Here is a 20,024-nt window from a genome sequence, read left to right as displayed (position 1 = left end):
CCCCCCCCCCGCCCCCACCAAATGGGTCTAAATTTCACCAGAATATCCTCACACAACAGTTTTAAGACACTAATTCAAAGATGTCCAGATCTTCACCAACAGAAACTAATCTGTCAAACTTTTTGTACTGATGTGTGCCCAGAGAGACGATTCAAAACTTTAGTTTCCTCATGAACCTGTTGAGATTGCACAGGTTCAAGATGGGTCTGAGGCTCCCTTTTACTTTCAATATTAGGAAATATCTGGAATAAAACCCCTTTCCCCTGAGCTCTGGCAGAACCTCCTCCACAACCCCTGCCAATAGGAGGGTTTGTACCTCCTGGATTAGAAGTTGCTCGTGAGAGGGGTCTCTGAACAGAGATGGGGAAGAGGGGTGGGAGAGGAAAATTGGAGAGACTATCCCATCTCTACCATGCAGAGGACCCAGTGATTTGAGACCATGCGTGGTAGAAATGGGATAGATGTTCTGAAAACGGGAAAGAAGGATCCAGTTGAGAGGTTAGTATAATGCCCTTGGGTGCATCCTCAAAACATCTGCCTAGGGCTTGGTGGCTAGCTGGATGACTCAGACCCCCTGTTGTTTGGGGACTGGGGTTGGCAATGGTGGTTCTGGTTTTTGGGATGCCTACAGTTCTGGTCCTGCTTAAACTGTCTCTGGTATAGTTGTGTCGTGGGTTGAGGCCTAGATTGTCTACACCGGGTGGCAGGTGTGCGCAGAGCCAGCAATCTTACAGTGAATTGGGAGTCTTTCAGACTGTGGAGTCTTCAGTCCATTTTCTCTGAAAATAATGTGGCTCCCTCGAACAGTAGGTACTGAATTGTCTGTTGGACCTCCCCAGGGAGGCCCAAGGCCTGCAACCATGAGCAACGGTGCACTGCGATGCCCAAAGACATTGTCCATGTTGCAGAATCCGCTAAGTCTAATGCCCCTTGTAGTGATGTCTTGGCGACCATATTGCCTTCGTCCATGAGAGCTGAGAATTGCAGCTTATCATCTGGTGGGACAAGGCCTGAGAATTTGGACATTGTGTCCCATGACTTGAAGTTATGTTGGCTAAGGATCGCCTGCTGGTTAGCCATCCGAAGCTGGAGCCCTCCGATGGAGTATATCTTCCTCCCAAAGAGATCCAGCTTCTTTCCTTCCTAAGCTCGAGGGGTAAGTCCTTGCTGCCCTTGCCTTTCCCTTGCGTTAACAGTCACCACTACCAAGTCCGGCAGGTGGATAAACAAGTATCCATAGCCCTTGGAGGGCACAAAGCACTTTCTCTCGACTCTCTTAGCTGTAGGAGCCAGAGAGCCACAGGTTTTTGTGTTCTCCTGAATGGTCTTTATCAGGGGAAGGGCCACCCTGGTGGGTCCTGCTGGGGATAAAATGTCTACCATTGGTTCTGACACCTCAGTGACCTCCTCCATCCGAACCCTGAGGTTCTAGGTGACTCACCTTAGAAGTTCAAGGTGGGCTCTGCTGTCAGGAAGGGGAGACCCCCAGGATGTTCCTACCACTGTCTCATCTGGAGATGATGATGAGGATCCCAGAATATGGGAGGGGCCCTCCTGTCCATCCAGCTCAAAACTCTGCAGCTCCACACCCAAGTTTGATTCTATTTTGGTGCCGGCCCCGGTACCGGTCGCAGTAGCAGCACCATCCATGGTACTGAGTGTAGCTATGGTGCTGGGTGTGTTTTCAGTGCGTAGCACATCACCAGTCATGGTGCTGGTGGTGGCAGCAGTGGCTGATGCCTGGCAGGTATCTCTGGCTCTGAACGCAGTCCTTCTCTCAGATGTGACCAAAAAGAAGCATACCAAGGTGGACCTCTGAGACTGTTGGTAAGCCCATGGGGTCCAGAAGGGCCACTGGGTCGGCATCTGAGCTGGTATCTACCATTGTGGTGGCCACGGTACCGGGAAAAAAGTTTAGATCATCCCCCTTGACTGGGAGTGCCGGCGGCTACGGTGTCGGCTTCTCCGTGACACGAGTCGGTGTCCAATGTGGACTCCGATGAGTTCACGCGCAGGGACCACAGTGAAACCATGCTTGTTGGTGCCGGGGCGATGTAGATCATTGCTAAGTCATAGCCTGCTTGCCCCTGGACTTCACCAGTGACCTCTGAGTCACTTGGGGACTCAGGATCGGTGCCGTGACACCATGGTCTGGGGAGTGGGGATGTCTCAAAATGTTATCAGGTCCCGCGCCGCCTCATAAGTCTCGGGTATGGAAGGGAGATCCAAATCCTCCACCTGAGTTTCCTCTGGTGGCACCAGACTCAACAGTCCCTCCCAGGGGCCCAGAGTCGATGGTGCCTGCTGTTGAGTTGGAGGGGAGGTGGGGCCTTGCACTGGTCCCTCTCCCTTGGGTTCACTTTCCTGTGCACGGGAAGGGGAGCGCCTTCTATCAGTCTTTCTGTGCTTCATCTTTGAGACAGGAGACTGAGTGGTGCCGAGACTGATCCTGTGCCGTGCTCTGTGCTGGGGAATGCCGGTGCCGAGGGTCTCTGACTCCAGACTCCTTCCTTGGCGCCTCCCAGACCGAAGCTGGAGTGCTGCACACCAACACAGAGGAGCCCAGTGCTGTGTCCATGAGTCTTGACTCAGACTGAGGGCGGAGAGCTGCTTTCCATCAGCAGCAACTTTAGTCTGTGGTCCTTTTCCGTCTTCCTGAGGGGGCAAAAGCTCCTACAGATCTGGCACCTGCCTGGGACTCCCCCAAGCCAAGTGTGGGTCACCCTTTGGCATAGGCTTCTGGCAAACCCCACATGGCTTAAACCCCTGGGTCCGAGGCATGCCCCTGGCCCAGGAGAGGGATGGTGAAGCGGGGGAGGGAAACACCCCCCAGTACTCCAAGTCCAGATGTCTAACTACAACAATTTTTAAAAACTTTCTTTAACTATTTACAGAAAATATGCTAGAAGATCACTTGTTGAAGATGAGAGATGAAACACTCCACCAGCCAACACTGACGGTAAGAAGGAACTGGAGAGGCAGCAGGTCAGCAGAACCGTATATGCGGTGCCATGAAAGCGCGACTCCAGAGCCAACCCGACAGGTGCTGCTAGGGGAAAAACCTTCCGGCAAACTGTGTGTGCACACATCTAATTGGAATCTATATGAGCAAGCACTCAAAGAAAAAATGCAAAAAGAATACACAGCATGTATCATTGCCTGGAGGGACACACATGAACTCTACAGGACAATCACTTTTGTCTCTGCCATTGTTTCACTGGGGATTACACCTCATTCCAAAGTTGTCTTCATAGTTCTTTTTGTGATACTCAAGGCAGCTATTACAGAAAGAAAGAATCAAGCACTGGCCTTCGGAAAAGCACATGAAATAGTTTCTTCTGTAATTTGTTGCTGGATGTTCACAATATAGGAACATGAAACTCTCCTTAGTCCATCACAGCCCGGACTTGCTGATTTTCTGGGTATGTTGTAACCTCCCCCTCTCCCCATCCCCTCGCTTTTGGAAAAGCTTGGGCTGAAGGCGACAGGCTGAAGGCTGGAGGTCTGATGCAAGATTAGTTTTGTAGGTGAGAATTATTTTGGTTCTTCACAGGCAGCCAAATGTGTATTTTGGTAACTTGACATTTAATTGCTGTAAAAGTAGACAGAGCCAAAGATAAGTGCTTCAAATTAAATCAATGTAAATAAAAGTAGATGACTCTGCCCATACTAATTTTGTTATAAAGGGGTGTATTGGGAAATATGACTGGAGACATTCTGAAAATAGACAAGACAAGTCCTCCAGCTTCAGACAGAAAGTTCTTGTAGGAAGGAAGATTTTTTTTTAAGGGTTTGTCTACCTGGAGACATTTCCCAACATTCCTACACTGTTATAATTATACTACTCTAGCTATACCAGTATAACTTCCTGTGTGGACACTCCTATTTGGAGTAACAGTGGTTTTTCTTTGGTTTAGCTTATGTCATAACGACAGCGGTGTAATTATACTGGTATAGTAATGCCAATAGTTTTTCCCATGTAGAAAAGCCCTAAATTACATTGTAGCCACAGAATTATAGTTAGACAGATCCTGTTCCTCTCAGACAACGGAAGAGTGTGGGGTGAAGAAAAGCATTGAATCCTAGAAACAGCAGCAGGGTACTGAGAATGCTGTGGCCTCTTCAAAGGGGCAAAGGATTGAGTCCCCAAGAGCTCAGAATGCAGTATTTGAGTGTAAAGGGGCTATGATAAGTAATGCCAACTGAATAGGGATGCTTTCATATCCCCTTCCTCCTTGCCCCCCATAATTTATGGAAAACCTAACCCAAAATTTAGGCTTGAGAAGCCCTGTTTTGGAAAGGCTTAGATTTGATCTCACCCTTTTTGGCTTCTGAGTCTCACAACTGTACAGATGAATGTATGCAAGAGAAACATGTTCAAATGTGGTCAGTCACACATGGGCTCAAGGAATTCAGAGTAACTGTGGTTGAAACATAGTACTGAACTGACCTTGCAGAATTAGATAGATAAGTAGAAGGATGCATCTTCTTGAATACAGAATGTTGCATATTCTTCTGAAAATAAGCCAATGGTGTTTAAGTGGATGTCTAAGTCCCTGTGTTAAAAATTCCTGCATTATGAAACAGGCAAAGGGGGAAGGAATTGAAAATCTCTGGCTCCTCATAAAAAATGGTTACTCACTTCTTGTAACTGTTGTTCTTTGAGATGTGTTACACATGTCCATTGTGCTAGGTGTGTGCAGGTGTCTTCTGCTCTGGTGCCAGAGAGTCTTTCCTTGTGTCACCCGGGCCTGTGCAATGACGTCCCTTGTGCTACAAGCCAAGGACAAAGGGGCAGAGCTGACTGACCCCTCCTTCTGTTCCTTCATATCAGGCTTTGAGACGATAGACTGATTCAGTGAGAAGGGAGGGTGAATCTTATAATGAACATATGCAACACATTTCAAAGAACAAGAGTTACAAGAGATGAGCAACATTTTTTTTATGGGAGTGCTTCAGTTTGTCCATTACAAAAGGTGATTCACAAGCAGTTTCCGATGGAGGTGGGGCTAGAAGTCTCATCAGAAGAGAGACTGCAGAACTGCTTTCCCTGCTTCACTTCTTTCCTTGATGTAGCAGTAATTGCAGAACATCTTGCAGAAGTGTAGACTGAAGACCCATGTGTCTACTCTGCAGATGTCTACGATGGAGACGTTTCCTACAAATGCTGTAGAGACTGAGTGTGCTCTGGTCGATTGCAAAGAGATTTTCAGGAGGTATGTCCTTGATCTTGTAGCACATAATACAGCTTGTGATGCACTTGGAAGTCATTGCACTGTTATGACGTCTGCTCATTCATCCTCCAAAAGAGACCCAAAGGGCTAGGCTCTATCCAGATAAAAAACCAGTGCTCAGAGTAAATATACTGATTAGTTGAAGTGGAAATCAGATACTGTTTTGGAAAGAAATTTAGGATGTGGCCTAAGCTGTACCTTGTTCTTATAGAAGATAGCATATAGAGGAACTGTCACCAGGGCATGTAGCTCCCCTACTCTCCTTACAGAGGTGATGGCTATCAGAAAGGACACTTTTGCTGAGAGGAGTAAAAATGAGCCATAGGCTAATGGTTCAACACTGGGGAACCCATAAGAACTAACAGCACTAAGTTCAAATCCCACCCTGGAGTAGGGTCAGTGATAGATAGGAACAATCTTCCTAGGCCTTTAAGGAACCTGATAGAAGGTAAGGCTTGTCTACACTGGTAAGTTTCTGTGCAATAAAGCAACTTTCTGCGTTTTTAACTCCAGAGATGTGCACACTGCCAAGCCACTTAGTGCGCAGAAACTGAGCAGTTGCAGCGCTGTAAAAAAACCCACCACCTTGCCCGGGCTCAGCCAGTTAGTGACAGATATATTAATAGTGGCTGTGTTTTAAATCACTGAATCAGTGTTCTGGGTGTTTCAAACAATACTGCTTCTGTAAAAATGTTGCATTTCACAGATATGACCTTTGGATCCCGGCCTCCCTCCTTGTTATCGCCGGCTGAACAGCTGCGCAGAATTAGAAAGCGGCCACGAAGAACTAAGGAGGACTTTCTGCGTGAGGCCATGATGCACTCTGAGGCAGAAAAACAAGAAGTGAAGCAGTGGTGGGACAGTGAGAAGAGGGGCTGAAAGGAGAACGTGGCATACCAGAACGAAGCCACAGAGTGCTCTTAAACATTATGAAGTGCCAAGTGGACATGCTCCAGATGATACTAGCACTACAAACCAAGCAGATCCACGCCTGCGCTCCCCTGCAGCTGCTGTCGCAAAATTCTTTCCCATACACCCCCCCCCCACAGCCAACACACTCTTATCAACCTCCTGGCTCCAGTCTGTACCCACGGCATTCCACTCCACCCCTGTGTCACAATTCAGCACTGCGGACTCCCAGTACCCACTGCACTCAACACTCGTTCCTCTGCAGTTTAGCCCGGCTGAAGTACAGTACCTGCTGCACTGTACTCCAAAGAAGGCGGCTAGATATGATACCTGGACATACACAAATCTTTAACCCTTCCGGGATCCCACCTACTCCTGGGACCCTTCCTTCTCCCATCTCCCTCAGTGCTGATGTGTTTTTTGTTTGTCTCTCTCTTCCCGTTACCTTTTAATAAAATAATTGTGTTGGTTTGAAAGCAATATTTATTCTATTAATAGAAAGCAAACAGAGCCCTGCAAAGTAACGAGCAATTTTCTTAAACCTTCACAGTGCATCTTCTCTACCAATCATAATCACCTCCTAGCACTGCAAGCACTGCACTCCCGAGCATAGCAATAAATTAGTGGCTTTCAGTTTCAAATTGCTGCCTCAAGGCATCCCTGATCCTTATGGCCTCACGCTGTGCCTCTCTAATAGCCCTTGTCTCTGGCTCTTCAAAATAAGCCTCCAGGCACTGAGTCTCAGTAGTCTAGCCCCGAGTGATGCTTTCACTATTCTCTTCAGAAATTTTATGGAGTTTACAGCATGCGGCTATAAGCACAGGAATATTGTCATCGGCCAGATCCAGCCTCCCTTACAGGCAGTGCCAGTGGGCCTTTAAACAGCCAAAAGCACACTCAACAGTCATTCTGCACTTGCTCAGCCAAAAATAGAAAAGCTCCTTGCTGCTGTCAAGGTGCCCTGTGTATGGCTTCATAAGCCATGGCATTAAGGGATAGGCAGGGTCTCCCAGGATCACAATTGGCATTTTGACTTCCCCTACTGTGATCTTCTGTCTGAGAAGAAAGTCCCTGCTTGCAGTTTCCTGAACAGGCCAGTGTTCCGAAAGACGTGTGCCTCATGCTCCTTTCCGGACCAGCCTGCGTTAATGTCTGTGAAACTCTCACAGTGATCCACAAGCGCCTGGAGAACCACTGAGAAATACCCCTTGCGATTAACGTACTTGGTGGCTAGTGGTCTGGTGCCAGAATTGGAATGTGTGTGCCAACTGTGGCTCCTCCACAGTTAGGGAACCCCATTTTTGCAAAGCCATCCACAATGTCACGCAGGTTGCCCAGAGTCACGGTCTTTTGGAGCAGGATGCGATGAACGGCCCCGCAGAGTTCCATCAACATGAGTCCAACGGTCGACTTTCCCACCGCAAACTGGTTAGCAACAGATCGGTAGCAGTCTGGAGCAGCCAGCTTCCATACTGCAATAGCCACGCATTTCTCCAGCAGCAGGGCAGCTCTCATTCTCGTGTCCTCGTACCTCAGAGCTGAGGCAACCTCATCACACAGTCCCATGAGTGTGGCTTTCCTCATCTGAAAGTTCTCCAGCCACTGCTCGTCATCCCAAATGTACGTCACAATGCAATCCCATCAGTCAGTGCTTGTTTTCCGAGCCCAAATGCGGGGTTCCACTACGGTCAGCATTTCCGTGAATGCCACAAGCAATCTTGTGTCACAGCTACTACGCGTGGTGAGATCAATGTCACATTCCTCTTGCCCTTGTAGTTTAAGGAATAACTCCATTGCCACCCGTGACGTGTTAAAGCTAGCAGCATACTGGTCAACAATGCATGATTCATTCCTGCATTCAAGAGGCATAGTGCACAGTACACAAACTGTTGAAAGATGGCGCCAAATGTGGATGGAAGCACAGGGATTGCTGGGATGCAAAGCAATGCATCACGGGTCATTGGGACAGGACCCAGGATGCCCCGCGACCCCCTCTGCCTTCCCACAACTCTTAGCGGCAGAAAAGAAAGAGATGCTCTGTGGGATAGCTGCCCAGAGTGCACTGCTTTGAATATCGCTGCAAGTGCCACAAGTGTGAACACGCTATTGCGCAGGCAGCTGACAGTGGGAACACACAACAAGTGGCTTCCCTTCAGGACTCTCTGAGCAACGCTGTAACTGCCGGCGTCATAATTCTTCCAGTGTAGACATACCCTTACATAATACAGTCCTACCTGGGCACAAAACGCTGATATTGCAGCAAGGTGCATTTTGACGGAGCTCATATCCAAACCTGACTCTTTTAGGTGTAACAGTCCTAAATCTCTTGAATCATTGATTGTGTACGGGACACATTGTCACTAGCCACCCAGGTAGAGAAACCCTTCCACTTACTAAGGTAAGCAGCTCTGGTGGATGGTTTTCTACTATTAAGTAAGACATTATGTTCTGTTTCCAAACAGTGTGCCTCCTCTGGGTTTAGCTACCTGAAGAACCAGACCATGAGGTGTAGTGACTGAGAGTTCCAGGGCAACACCTGCTCATGATTCGGTGATATCAGGTCTTTGACTAACGGTAGGGTTGGGGGGGGGGGGGCAGGGGAGGATTAAGGCTCCTTGACGGACAACTTGTACAGGTCCAAGTACCATGCCTACCTTGCCGAAGCTGGCACAACGAGTAACATTTGGCCTCACTCTTGCTTCAACTAGAGAATTATTTTGGGAACCAATGGCACTGGAGGATAAGCACAGAGCAGGTCCTCATCACAGGGGAAGAGAAAATGCGCTCAAGATGGACAAGTTGTACTTCTACAGGAATCCCTGATGACTGGAGTCATGAGGAGTGGTACATAGTTACTGCCGTTGACATGACTTTGGCAGCTGAGCTGAGTCTGCTGCATCCAGGGAGGCCTGCAGAGTGGACCTTGTGATCAGTCGACCTTCCATCAGGAAAGACTTAAACTCGCCCCTCGTGTCCTTGGGTAGCTAACTGAGGAATCTGGACATAGCATCCCAATTTAAATAATCATAATAGGCAAAAAGAGTTCAATGGTTTGCTATACATAGTTGTAACCTCACAGTTGACCAACCCACATTTCTAGCAAAAATTCCCAATTTCTTTGTATCCTTTTCTTTAGGACTTGCTTTTGCTTGGCAGCATCTCACATTTACTCCCACAACTATCACGGAGTCTACTGAGGGGTGTGGGTAAAACTGTTTGTATCCCTGCAATGGAACTTGATTCTTGTGTTCCGTGCGCTTTGCCACTAGCATGAGGGATGACGTGGCTTGCCATAAAGTTTGTATAGGCTGTGTAACTACCTCATTTATAAGGAGAGCAATTTCCCCTGCTACAGCCAGGTGTAAAATATCTAGTTTGTGGGATTTTTCTCTGAAAGCTCTATTTATATTCCTGGGGACACAGTCATCCTTTTCAAGAGTTTTTGGTAGAACTTGAAATCATCCAGTACTAGAGAAGATGTCTCCAGTACCAGGGTCTCACATGGTGAGGAGGATGAGGTGCTCAGAAGAGGCAGGTTCTTTTGGACCTTATTGAGGCTGGTCTTGAATTGCCAATGTAGAAGACCTGCCTGAAGCAGGTAATGGGCGGTTCTGATCCTCAGTGCCCCGTGGGATCTCGGAACCAACATCGAGTGGCCTGTGTGGCAAAACTTCTCCCTTTTGGGGATATATTTCTGTAGTGTAGTGGCTGCCCAGTGCAGACTTTGGATCGTCTGCCAGTACTAGGCAGTGAAACTTATCTTCTCACTGACTGACTTCTGTGATGCAGCAGAGATAACAATCTAGACACTGGAAATATACCCTATGGTACCCATTAGGGCTATTGATGGGACTGGGGGACTTATGCCTAGACCTGGCACTCTCATTCTTTTGACCTACTCAAGTTAACTCCAAGAATGTGAATAATCCCTAGGAGGATGCCCCAGATTCCCAGAAGTCAGAGATGTAGGAATCCACATCAGATTCTTGAGGAGAAGCATGAGTACTTCAAAGGCCAATGTGAAGCAGTCCTGGGCAGAGTCATCATGATCTACAATGGGCCTGCAATACTAGCAACCACATCTGGGTCTCACTGGTTATCAGTACTGTGTGCTGAGCCAAAGTAGCTACAGCTGGTCTCGGAGCTGGCATTGGGACCAAGGGAAGCAGCACATGACCTGGTGAAGTTGGCAGTGTAGCTGACTACTACATGGAAGCCAACAAATGCACCATGTGCAATGGCCCCAGCAAGGTACCATGGAGCTGAATGACCAGTGAGGGTCATACTGAGAAGCTCAGTAGATCCTTCACAGCTCTGTAGGCCTCTTGAGTGGTTGACACAGAAATGGGCCTTTGTTTTGCTGTCAGCGTGGTTGATGGCTCTGCTGTCTGTGCCAAGGAAGCAGCTGGTCTCATTCCTGAAGCTCCAGCAAAATCAAACAGCTGTCCCTAATGTGACCCTCACCCAAGCACTTCAAGCCATGAGAGCGAGGGTCTCTCATGGGCATCAGCTTGTGACATCCAGGGCAGGGTTTGAAGACAGGGACCTTGGTGTAGGCTCCTCTGGTATCAAGTGGACCTCGGAGTTCACTGACTACTGACAGCCACAACAACAGTATAATGTCATCTAACTAAGACAGTACATTTGCAGGAGGAATGACCTGACAGCATGTTCCAACCATTGAAGGTAAGAAGGAACTGAAAGATCATAGAATCACAGAAGATTAGGATTGGAAGAGACCTCAGGAGGTCAGCTAGTCCAACCCCCTGCTCAAAGCAGGACCAACAAGATGTGAAGGGTAATTCCACCCATTTATGCCCTCAACTTGCAGCACAAGGAAAAGCAGGGTGGAGGTATGGTTGCCCCTGCTGGTACCGCTAGGGAAAACTCTACAGCACTGGTGCACAAGATGCATACATACCTAGTGTAATGGAGATATGCAAGAACAAAAAAGTATAAAGATTGTGGTATAAATATTAGACAAGAACATTCCCTTTCTTGAGAGGCAAATTTAGGCTTATCTGTTCCCTTTGGAGCAGAAGGTTCAATTGTCTTCTGTCTCCATCTCCTAGCAAGCAGGAACTTATCCATCTTATCTGAGCCTATACAGAGTAATGTTGGAGAGTTAGACATCCATACACTTTGAACTAGGTTTCAGGCTGTTAAACAATAAGAAGGCTAGAAGCGCCAAATCTGGTATCACTCAGATTTGTTTTCAAACTGAGTTTGTACTGGAATCACACACCACTACTGTAATATGAACACATGAATAATCCTTCATATTATATGTCATTAGCCATAGTTCTGTACATGGACCTCATCACTTTATTGGTATTGACCATTCTACACTGTGTCAGGTAATGTGAGCTCTAACTCGGTGTACAGAGCAATAAAACTTAAGCTCAGGATCCTGCTTTATGCCTAAAATTGGATGCCAGTACGAGAATATATTCCTGCTAAGACCTGAACTCAGGACTCTCAGATATTTAAGCAGTTGCTCTAAAACTTGACAAAGCACATCTCCTAATAGATACCAAAAGTAGCAGCAGCAGCTGCTCTCCTTTTGACCTACCAGCCACTAATGAACAGAAACAATACTATGGATATGGGGGATGAAATAGCATATCCATGTGTGTCAGGAGTGGCCAATGTATGGCTTAGGAACAAAATGCAGACAGTGTAGTTCTACATTATAACTCCCTAGCTGCCTTCATTAGTATGGACATGTGGTAAAGTAAAGTATATGCCATGTCCCTGCCATGGCTAGCCCACACAGAAGAGAACAGAACTTATTAATCCTGACAGCTAACAAGTTACTCCATTAGCTCAAGTAATAGATGTTTGTATTTATGGTGAAGGTTCTGGAGATCAAAGCCTGCTGATCACCCATAATGGTTGTCAGTACACATGCATATGTCATTTAAACAAAATTTCAGCAAATGCTTTTAATTTTCATTCCTTCCTTCCCTCTGCTCAATAACAATTGCAGTTTAACAAATTAATGTTTCTGCAACTCTAGTTTAAAAGAAAATGAAGATAAATATCGGGTGGGAAATTTGAAGGGCAAGACAGGCAGCACCGTTTCCCCCCCATCCCATCAGAGATGGCACAAGAATACCTGGGAAACATCCAGTTGTGGATATTTTCCTCCATGCAGTTAGCAGAAAACTTTCGTGGCTGAATGGCAAAACGTTGGAGGAAGAGAGTTTTTAAAAGAGTAGGGGAAGAGGATTGTTAGAAAGGTCATTCTAGACTGGTCTTTTTGCTACCTGAGACTTTAAATGGCAAGAAAAGAACAACTTTGTGATCAGGTGGTCACCCCCCCACCCATCCAATAATTTAATTTAGATGCTGTTCAATACCCATCCGGTATTGGGAGGAGTTTGTTGTTGTATAACAATCTGAGAATGAGGCACTATGTTGAAAGCACAGTTCTCAATACCAAAACAATCCCATGTGCTAATGCAAAAGGAAATTCAACCTTCTGGCAAGCTCCTCTCATTGCTCTATGCTTGCCTGATTTCAGTTGTGGTCATTTAGAAGCCCAGAGAAGCATTCACTTGCATATAAAAGCTAAAAATAGAAGGAACTCTCAGTTTCTCTTTCTGCATGAAGATCACATTACATTCTTCTCTTGCTTTACAAAAAGGTCTCTACTGTGGTTCAGTGGGTAGTCAAATACAAACAAATGACACCCACAGATATACAGAGGGTAGAGGAGATGTATAACCAGGTTAGATATTCAATCCTGATTACTTATAATGTGTTCTGGCACCAGGACAGGCTATGGCTCTATTACATACTGCATTCAGTTAAAGGCCACCCTCAACACCAAGTCATCCAGGTATAACACTGGAACCATTTTCCACTACAACTTCACTGTTTTAATGTCTTATGGAAAAATTTACAAAAATTATCCTGATTTATTTTGAAATAATGAAAGTAAGGCTAATATTCATGGAGTTTCATAAATTTTACTTATCACAGAAATTTTTCTATTAACACATAATACAAACAGGTTTGCTGATTTAACGGCCTCTGAGTATTATAAATCACTCAGTCTTGGAACCAACATGCAATAAAGAACTAAGATCTGGAAATGCAACCCAGGGATTGTTGGGAAGAGGAAGCATGTATTTAGACCATCTGAGAAGAAATCACAAAATATTGATTTGACTTCCAGTAATGTGCATAGCCCACAATCTCAAAGAACCTAAAGTAGGTTACACTATCTGCTCGATGACTCTAGCACTGTGAAAGGCTTGGTCCAAAATGATTTTGAACTAGTCCCCAACAGGACTAAGGGATCATATGTACTCTTCCACAAGCCAATCTACGCACTTCATTCCTCAGCGTTTGAAAGCCATCATATTTGTGTTGCTGGGTTTCCTAACTTGCTGTTGAGATATTTTGTAGCAGTATTCCCTTCCTTTGAAAAACTAAACTAAACAAAAATAATCTTTTAAAAGTAATATAAGAAAAAATAACTAGTGCATATTACTGGGGTTCCAAATCTAATGATCTTCGCTATGTTTATGAGATGGGAAACAGGACTGATTTGCACTGTGGGTCTCACTCCTACATTCAGAGATGATGTATTTGTATCATAAAAGTGCATCACCCACGTCCACAGAATGTATTTATTTATAGGAGATTCTTTGTACAGCTCAATAATTGTGCTATGATGAAACATAAGTGCATTGTAATGGGTTATAAATACATACCCAGGCTGGAAAATATCTATGGGCAAATCACAAAAAAACAGAGCCATGGACAATTCAATGCAGAGCCTAGGTACATTCCTCCTCCTTCCCTACATAAACAGTTATTGGGTTCTGATTCAACTATAGGTTCCCAGGTTAGTTTGAAAGCAACCAAGCACAGAAATCAAGATCTGGACTTAAACTCTGCAATGTTACATTTATCCCACACATCATCATTATCCAACTCAGACAGCCTCACCTTAGTCCATGGATGTGCCTTAATCTGAGGGAATTTGAATTCAGTGTAGTTTGGATTCATTTCTCTAATTTGTTCCCTAGTAGGCGTTCCCAGGACCTAGAAAGGGAAAAAAGGAATTGTTCACATATACTTCAGATGTACAAAGTGATAAAGGTCCTAATAAAACTTGCTTGACCATATGATCAAACTTACAACAAGGAATGTTATCTTTTGTAATCTGCAGTCTGGTAGAAAGACTAGGCATAGAGTGTCTGCCAAAACATAACTAGTCACTAGTACCAAGCAGTTTTTGCAATGCACTGAGATTTGAGGCACAACAGACTGGACAGCTCAAATTCTGCAAATGTACTTAACTGATGAAGGTCTTTCATAAAATGCAGGCATCTCTCAAATTCAATGATGCTTCAAAGGAGAAGAGAGCAGAATTTCTCCAGATTAGGAATTTTATAAAAAGAAAAAATTATTTGATGAATATCTTTACTGTAATAGGCTGTAGCTTGCAGTCTTACACCCTGATTAAGGTAATGAACAATAGCACACCTGAATGCATTTTAACAGTCATGAGTGAGAGCTCTCTGATGAGCTTAAAAGATCAGACAAGCATTGCTGAGAGGGGCAAAACAGATTTTATCAGATGGAGATTGATTTTTTTCATATCTAAATGCAGACAGAGTGTTAACTTAACTACACCTAACGTACAGGCATTCAATTCATGTACCTGTAGTTTAGACATTTATTCTAGGAATTCAAATATAAAAGGATCTATGTTTATATAATAACAACAACAAAAACACAATCAGTGTGATGTTATCTTTATGTACATTTCCATAGAGAAATATGTGATTGTATTTATGAGATGATTTGGTGAGTTTTACATATCTGAGTACATTAGTAGTTTTTGTTCAATTAACATTAGTCTCAGAAAAACTTCAAATCATTTAAGAGGGACAAAAAACTCCTCAGCAAATTTTGAAGTCCACTGCTTTTTGTTGAAATTCAGTTCCTCTGGGTTCTGCTATTACAGAATGCACTGTGGAAGAGGAAGCCTGAAACTCAGGCACCTCTTCTGACAGACAACCCTCACAGTCACGTTACAGCCCTGTCACAAATCTTTTGCCATGGAAAAAGATGTCATGTTGCCAATTCATCACTAGGATTTCAATTCAAGGATAAGCAGGAACATGTCTAGATGTTACGAAAAACCTCCTGCTGAATATTGTCAGTTGTATTCATGAAGCTTTGTATTATTTTACATCAATAGATTTTTTTTAAATAAGTGGAAAGTGCAAAGAGGCTTGGGAAAGAAAAAGGCATGGGTTAAACATATCTCAAGTAATTAAAGATGGTGGCCAACATTTATGAAAAGTGAATAATAGTTGTTTTTTTTTAATCTCATGTTTTGATTTATCTTCTATTTTTGAGTGTAAATTTAATGGTTGTGTAAGGTGCAGGACTGACTGCTTTGGCAAGTGAAATCCTCTATTTAACCATATAAAAATCACAATCCAGGGTGCGGCAGTGCAAGCTTGCATTACACCACCACCTGTCAATGGACGTCAACCAGAACCTGGTAAAAATCTCTAAAGGTGGGGTTGCTAACAGCCCAAGGCTTGATTTGAACAAGCAACCTACCTGTGAAAGACCACACTAAGAGCTGGTTGGAAATTTTGACAGAACGTCTTTCCATCATTGAAAGTGAAAGGTTTTGCAAGAACTTATCGATTTTAACTAATCTTTTGAATAAAACCAGGCAAGTTTCTTGTCAGCTTGCCTACTTGTCTCCCCTGCAGCCCACCTGCCAGAAGCACTGGAGCCAGGCTCCACAGCAGTCTGCCTAGTTGTTGAGAGCCTGAAAGCCCAAGAGCCCTGGCTCCCAAGCTCCTCCACAGCTCGCCTGGCAGGTTGCCTTGCAGCCAAGGTTCCCAAAGTACAGTAGAATTTTACTTCTTCAAAAACTGTCATGGTTTTGACATTATATCCTGATCAGGCCAACATCTCTTCTGCTCCCCACTTTAAAAAAAACAAACAAACAAAAACCAAATTACAAAAAAACCCTCAAAAATTTTCATGGAAGTGAAATTTACTTTCCTAGCTAGCTCTAGCTGCATTACACAATGCTAGCCCCCCATTCCCCATGTCTAATGTTTAAAAAGTTTCCCCAGTGTAAAACTACTTGCTTAAAGGACAGCTATTTATTTTTTCACAAAAGCACTTTTTACTGTAACGGGCTTTACTCAAAATTTTTTTTTTGCAAATCTGCTGAATCCAAGAAGTGAAGCCAAACACCAAAGCTTCTCAGAATAAATTACACTAAGCACAAACTCCTAAAGATGCGCATAAACACTGCAATGGATTTTAATTCTGCTAGATCTCAAAATATGATTAATCATAACAATTTCACTGGGAAACCACTACAGAACACCTGTTGGTAAGTACTGGAAGCAATGGTGTGGACAACTTAGACATGAGAGGCAGGTAGATTGCCTGGTCAAGTGTTGAGGGAGGGAAGACTGAAGTTAAGCATACTAGTCCTTGGCTATTTAGTTTGGAACCAAAAGTAGTCTACTCATCCTCAGTGTTTTAAAGATGGATTCAAGTGTTATAGATGGGCTTAATTACAGATTTGAATTTTCATTGTGCTTACTGGAATTCCCCTGAAGTAAGACAGAGCCATGTTACCTAAATTTTTAGAAGCTGAGCTCCCATTTGGGAAATGAAAACCAACTGTATTCCTCCACCAAACCCTTGCAACCCTGCCATGGGTTGTTAGAAGCCTACCCATCTGAATTTATGTGTTGTCCATGTCCTGTCATCCCCCTCAGATCTTTCTCTTGTTTCTTACATGCTATGAACAGTGAAATAGTTAACAATGTCAATATTTAAGTATCACTGGCATCCTGAGATCGCATCTATTGAAATGAATAGAGCAGTTCTCACCTCAGAGTTATTGTTTCAAGCTCTCTGCAGACTGAGGAGGATGTACCTGTATTGGTTATATTCTGAGTCACATTTTCAAGGCTTTCTTTGCAACCACAATAGTTAAGAGACTTGTTTTAAATAAGAGCTGACACTCTGGAGACCAACTAAGGGGTCTATCCATACCCTCTAGTTAGTCCTTCATGACACACACACACACACACACACACACACACACACACACACACACCCAAGTCACCCACTGTACTTTGGGAAAAACTGGGACACAGAATCCTTAACTCCCTGCCCTAACCGGGTTTTTAAGTGCTTTTAAGACAGCTGCTGCATTTCCGTGAGGAAACGATGCCTAAACGTTTGAGTAATAGTCTGTAAAGTATTTGGGGATGATAAGCACTGTCTACTCACCAACCACCAGTCCACCTGCATCCCCAGAGTTCAGTATTTTCACTCAAAGAAGTTTTAGACACTCAGAGATTCTTGACACAAGACTTGTGAATCTGACCTATGCCTTTCCTGGCCTGTGAAAGAGTCATGAGCAACTGGTACCACACCAGATCAAAATAATCAATACCTCATTCAAGGAAGGAATCTTCCCTTTCTCCCTGATACATGCGTAGTCTGAGCAATGCCAAAAAAAGCTCCCTGGACACACTGGTTCTAGCCAGTTACCTCTCAGTATCAAGCCTCCCATAGCTAAGCAAGCTCACAGAGAAGCTAGTCAAAGGCCAATCACAAGCTCATCTTACTGAAGGAAATTTATTAACTTGGTATAATCTGAATTCAGGCCAGCACATAGAACTAAAACTGCTTTAATGGCACTGAAGAATGATCTCCTCCTGTCAGGGGAAAGAGAGCAGACATCCTTTCTTAACCTCTTTGACCTCTCGGCAGTATTAGACATGGTCAATTACGAGATATTGTTGTCTTGCCTGAGAGAGGTGGCAGGCATCCAGGGTTATGTGCTAAAATGGTTTGAGTTCTTTATGGAGGGACATACCTAACAAGTAATTATGGGAAAATGCAACTCCATCAGTAGACCCCTCGTTTATGAAGTCCTAAAAGGATCAATTTTCTCTCCAGTCCTTTTCAATGTCTACATACAACCACTAGGTGAATTGATCAGAGGACATGAACTCAAGAGCCAGCAACATGCAGGTGACATACAGCTCAACTCATCCTTCACCACACTCTAGTTGTGTGGGACACAGAACTTTATCTCAGTGGCTTGTCCAAGACTGTGGAATGAACTCCCCCAGAGCTAAAGACCATCACAAACCTCATCTTCCACTCCAAGTGCAAGGTGCAGTTCTTTGATCTTGCCTTCTCTAATGCATGCATAGCAACATGTACATTAAAAACAAAACAAACAAAACCCCCGAAAAGAACAGGACACGCCACTGTACATACTTTACCCCCTTTGGAGATGAGATAAACATGATAGCTGCTAGTCATGTCACTTAATCATGATTGGAAGGTTCTCAGAAACTATGGCGAAGAACCTATATAGAATAGATCAACTCAGAGCACTTTGATTTAGCTTCCTCCTCCATTTCCAAAGAACCATTTGTAGTTTTAGATTATATTCCAAACCCTTTCAAATTCAGGTTAGCACATCCTAGATGAAATTAGTGTCTGATTGTAATGCAGCAATATTTCTCTGAAAATATCAATATTCATTTGGAATACTAGAATTTCCATGCTATATACTAGGAATCTTTTGCCTCAAATCCTAGATAGCCTTGCAGTACTGAAGACAGTAAGTCTGCACACAAATGCAGAGACAGACACTTCCTGATACTCTTTCACATGAAAAGCCTGGACAATATAAAGTGTGTATGTCTGAAGGATTTCTGCAGTTAAATATCCAAATCTGTGATCATGTAGATTTTCCAGATCTTTCCCTCTTCTCTGTGAAACATCTGTGGTTTGCTAACAAATCCATTGTGGCAAGGTACAGAGGGTCAGAGAAGTTTGGCTTACTTGCTTTCTAAGAAGCTGTATTCTCAGAAATAGGCCATAGCTCTTGAATGCTAAAACGAGGAAGTGTGTGAGAGGGAATCTGTTTACCAAAAGGAGGCAAAAGCTTGACCCTTCAATTATACATGCTTCTAGAGTGATTTATTTAGCACTCAATGTATTTACTCTGCTCTCTCATGTGTATCTAATGCAAGTATGAAAATAACTTTGTGCTGTTAACAGATTCAAGGTGCTTTCAGCTCATAGGGGTGATAGAGATTAAAAGAAAAGAAAGAAAGGAAAATAGATTAGTGAATGTTTTAACGTTTTACTTCTACCAAATCACGTAATTCAATCCCAAAAATGAGCAGAACAGTTACCTCAAATGGTAACTATGTTGGTGTTCTATATATTCAGGACATGTCCTCTAATAAAATAATACTAGACATAGATCTGATGAATATATCTAATACTGTACTTTGTTCTTTTACATTTTGAGTTCTAGGTATACTGGAATGCAAAATTCATAAGTTAGTATGTCTGTTTACAGTAGCAATCACAAAAAGAGACAACATGTAGAACTTTCTAGTGTGTCTAAGAGACTACCTAAACTGTTTGAAAAAAGACGGTTGACAGAAGGAAGCAACTGCAGCTGGAGCTGAATTGGAGACAAGGGCGGCTCCAGGCCCCAGCATGCCAAGCGTGTGCTCGGGGCGGCATGCCGCGGGGGGCACTCTGCCGGTCGCCGGGAAGGCGGCAAGCAGGCAGCCTTCAGAGGCATGCCTGCAGAGGGTCCGCTGGTCCCGCGGCTCTGGAGCCACGAGACCGGCGACTGGCAGAGCGCCCCCCGCGGCATGACGCTGTGCTTGGGGCGGTGAAATGTCTAGAGCCGCCCCTGATTGGAGAGTGAATCTGAGAATGAAATACAGCTGGATGTAGCTTGCGAACAAGAGAGGGTCTCGGGGTGGAAGACAATGAACAAGACAACACTGTCCTTTGGCATATCCTGATCATTCCCATCTGAAT

At 44.2% G+C, this 20,024-nt stretch overlaps 1 protein-coding gene across 4 annotated transcripts in view; it reads right to left on the bottom strand.

Moving 5' to 3' along the window:
• Positions 1-20,024, bottom strand: part of GSK3B (glycogen synthase kinase 3 beta) — a 238,443-nt gene that overhangs the window by 34,420 nt on the left and 183,999 nt on the right. For all 4 annotated transcript variants that reach the window (XM_032799930.2, XM_032799932.2, XM_032799929.2 and 1 more), the window contains exon 8: positions 14,106-14,201. In XM_032799930.2, the coding sequence (XP_032655821.1) occupies positions 14,106-14,201 (96 nt within the window). The remainder of the gene's footprint in view (positions 1-14,105; positions 14,202-20,024) is intronic.

Source organism: Chelonoidis abingdonii, chromosome 1 (genome assembly GCF_003597395.2).
Source record: "Chelonoidis abingdonii isolate Lonesome George chromosome 1, CheloAbing_2.0, whole genome shotgun sequence".
In the NCBI taxonomy this organism is placed as follows: domain Eukaryota; kingdom Metazoa; phylum Chordata; order Testudines; family Testudinidae; genus Chelonoidis; species Chelonoidis abingdonii.
The sequence above is the reverse complement of the archived record's forward strand: the minus strand, read 5'-3'. Positions and strand labels throughout refer to the sequence as shown.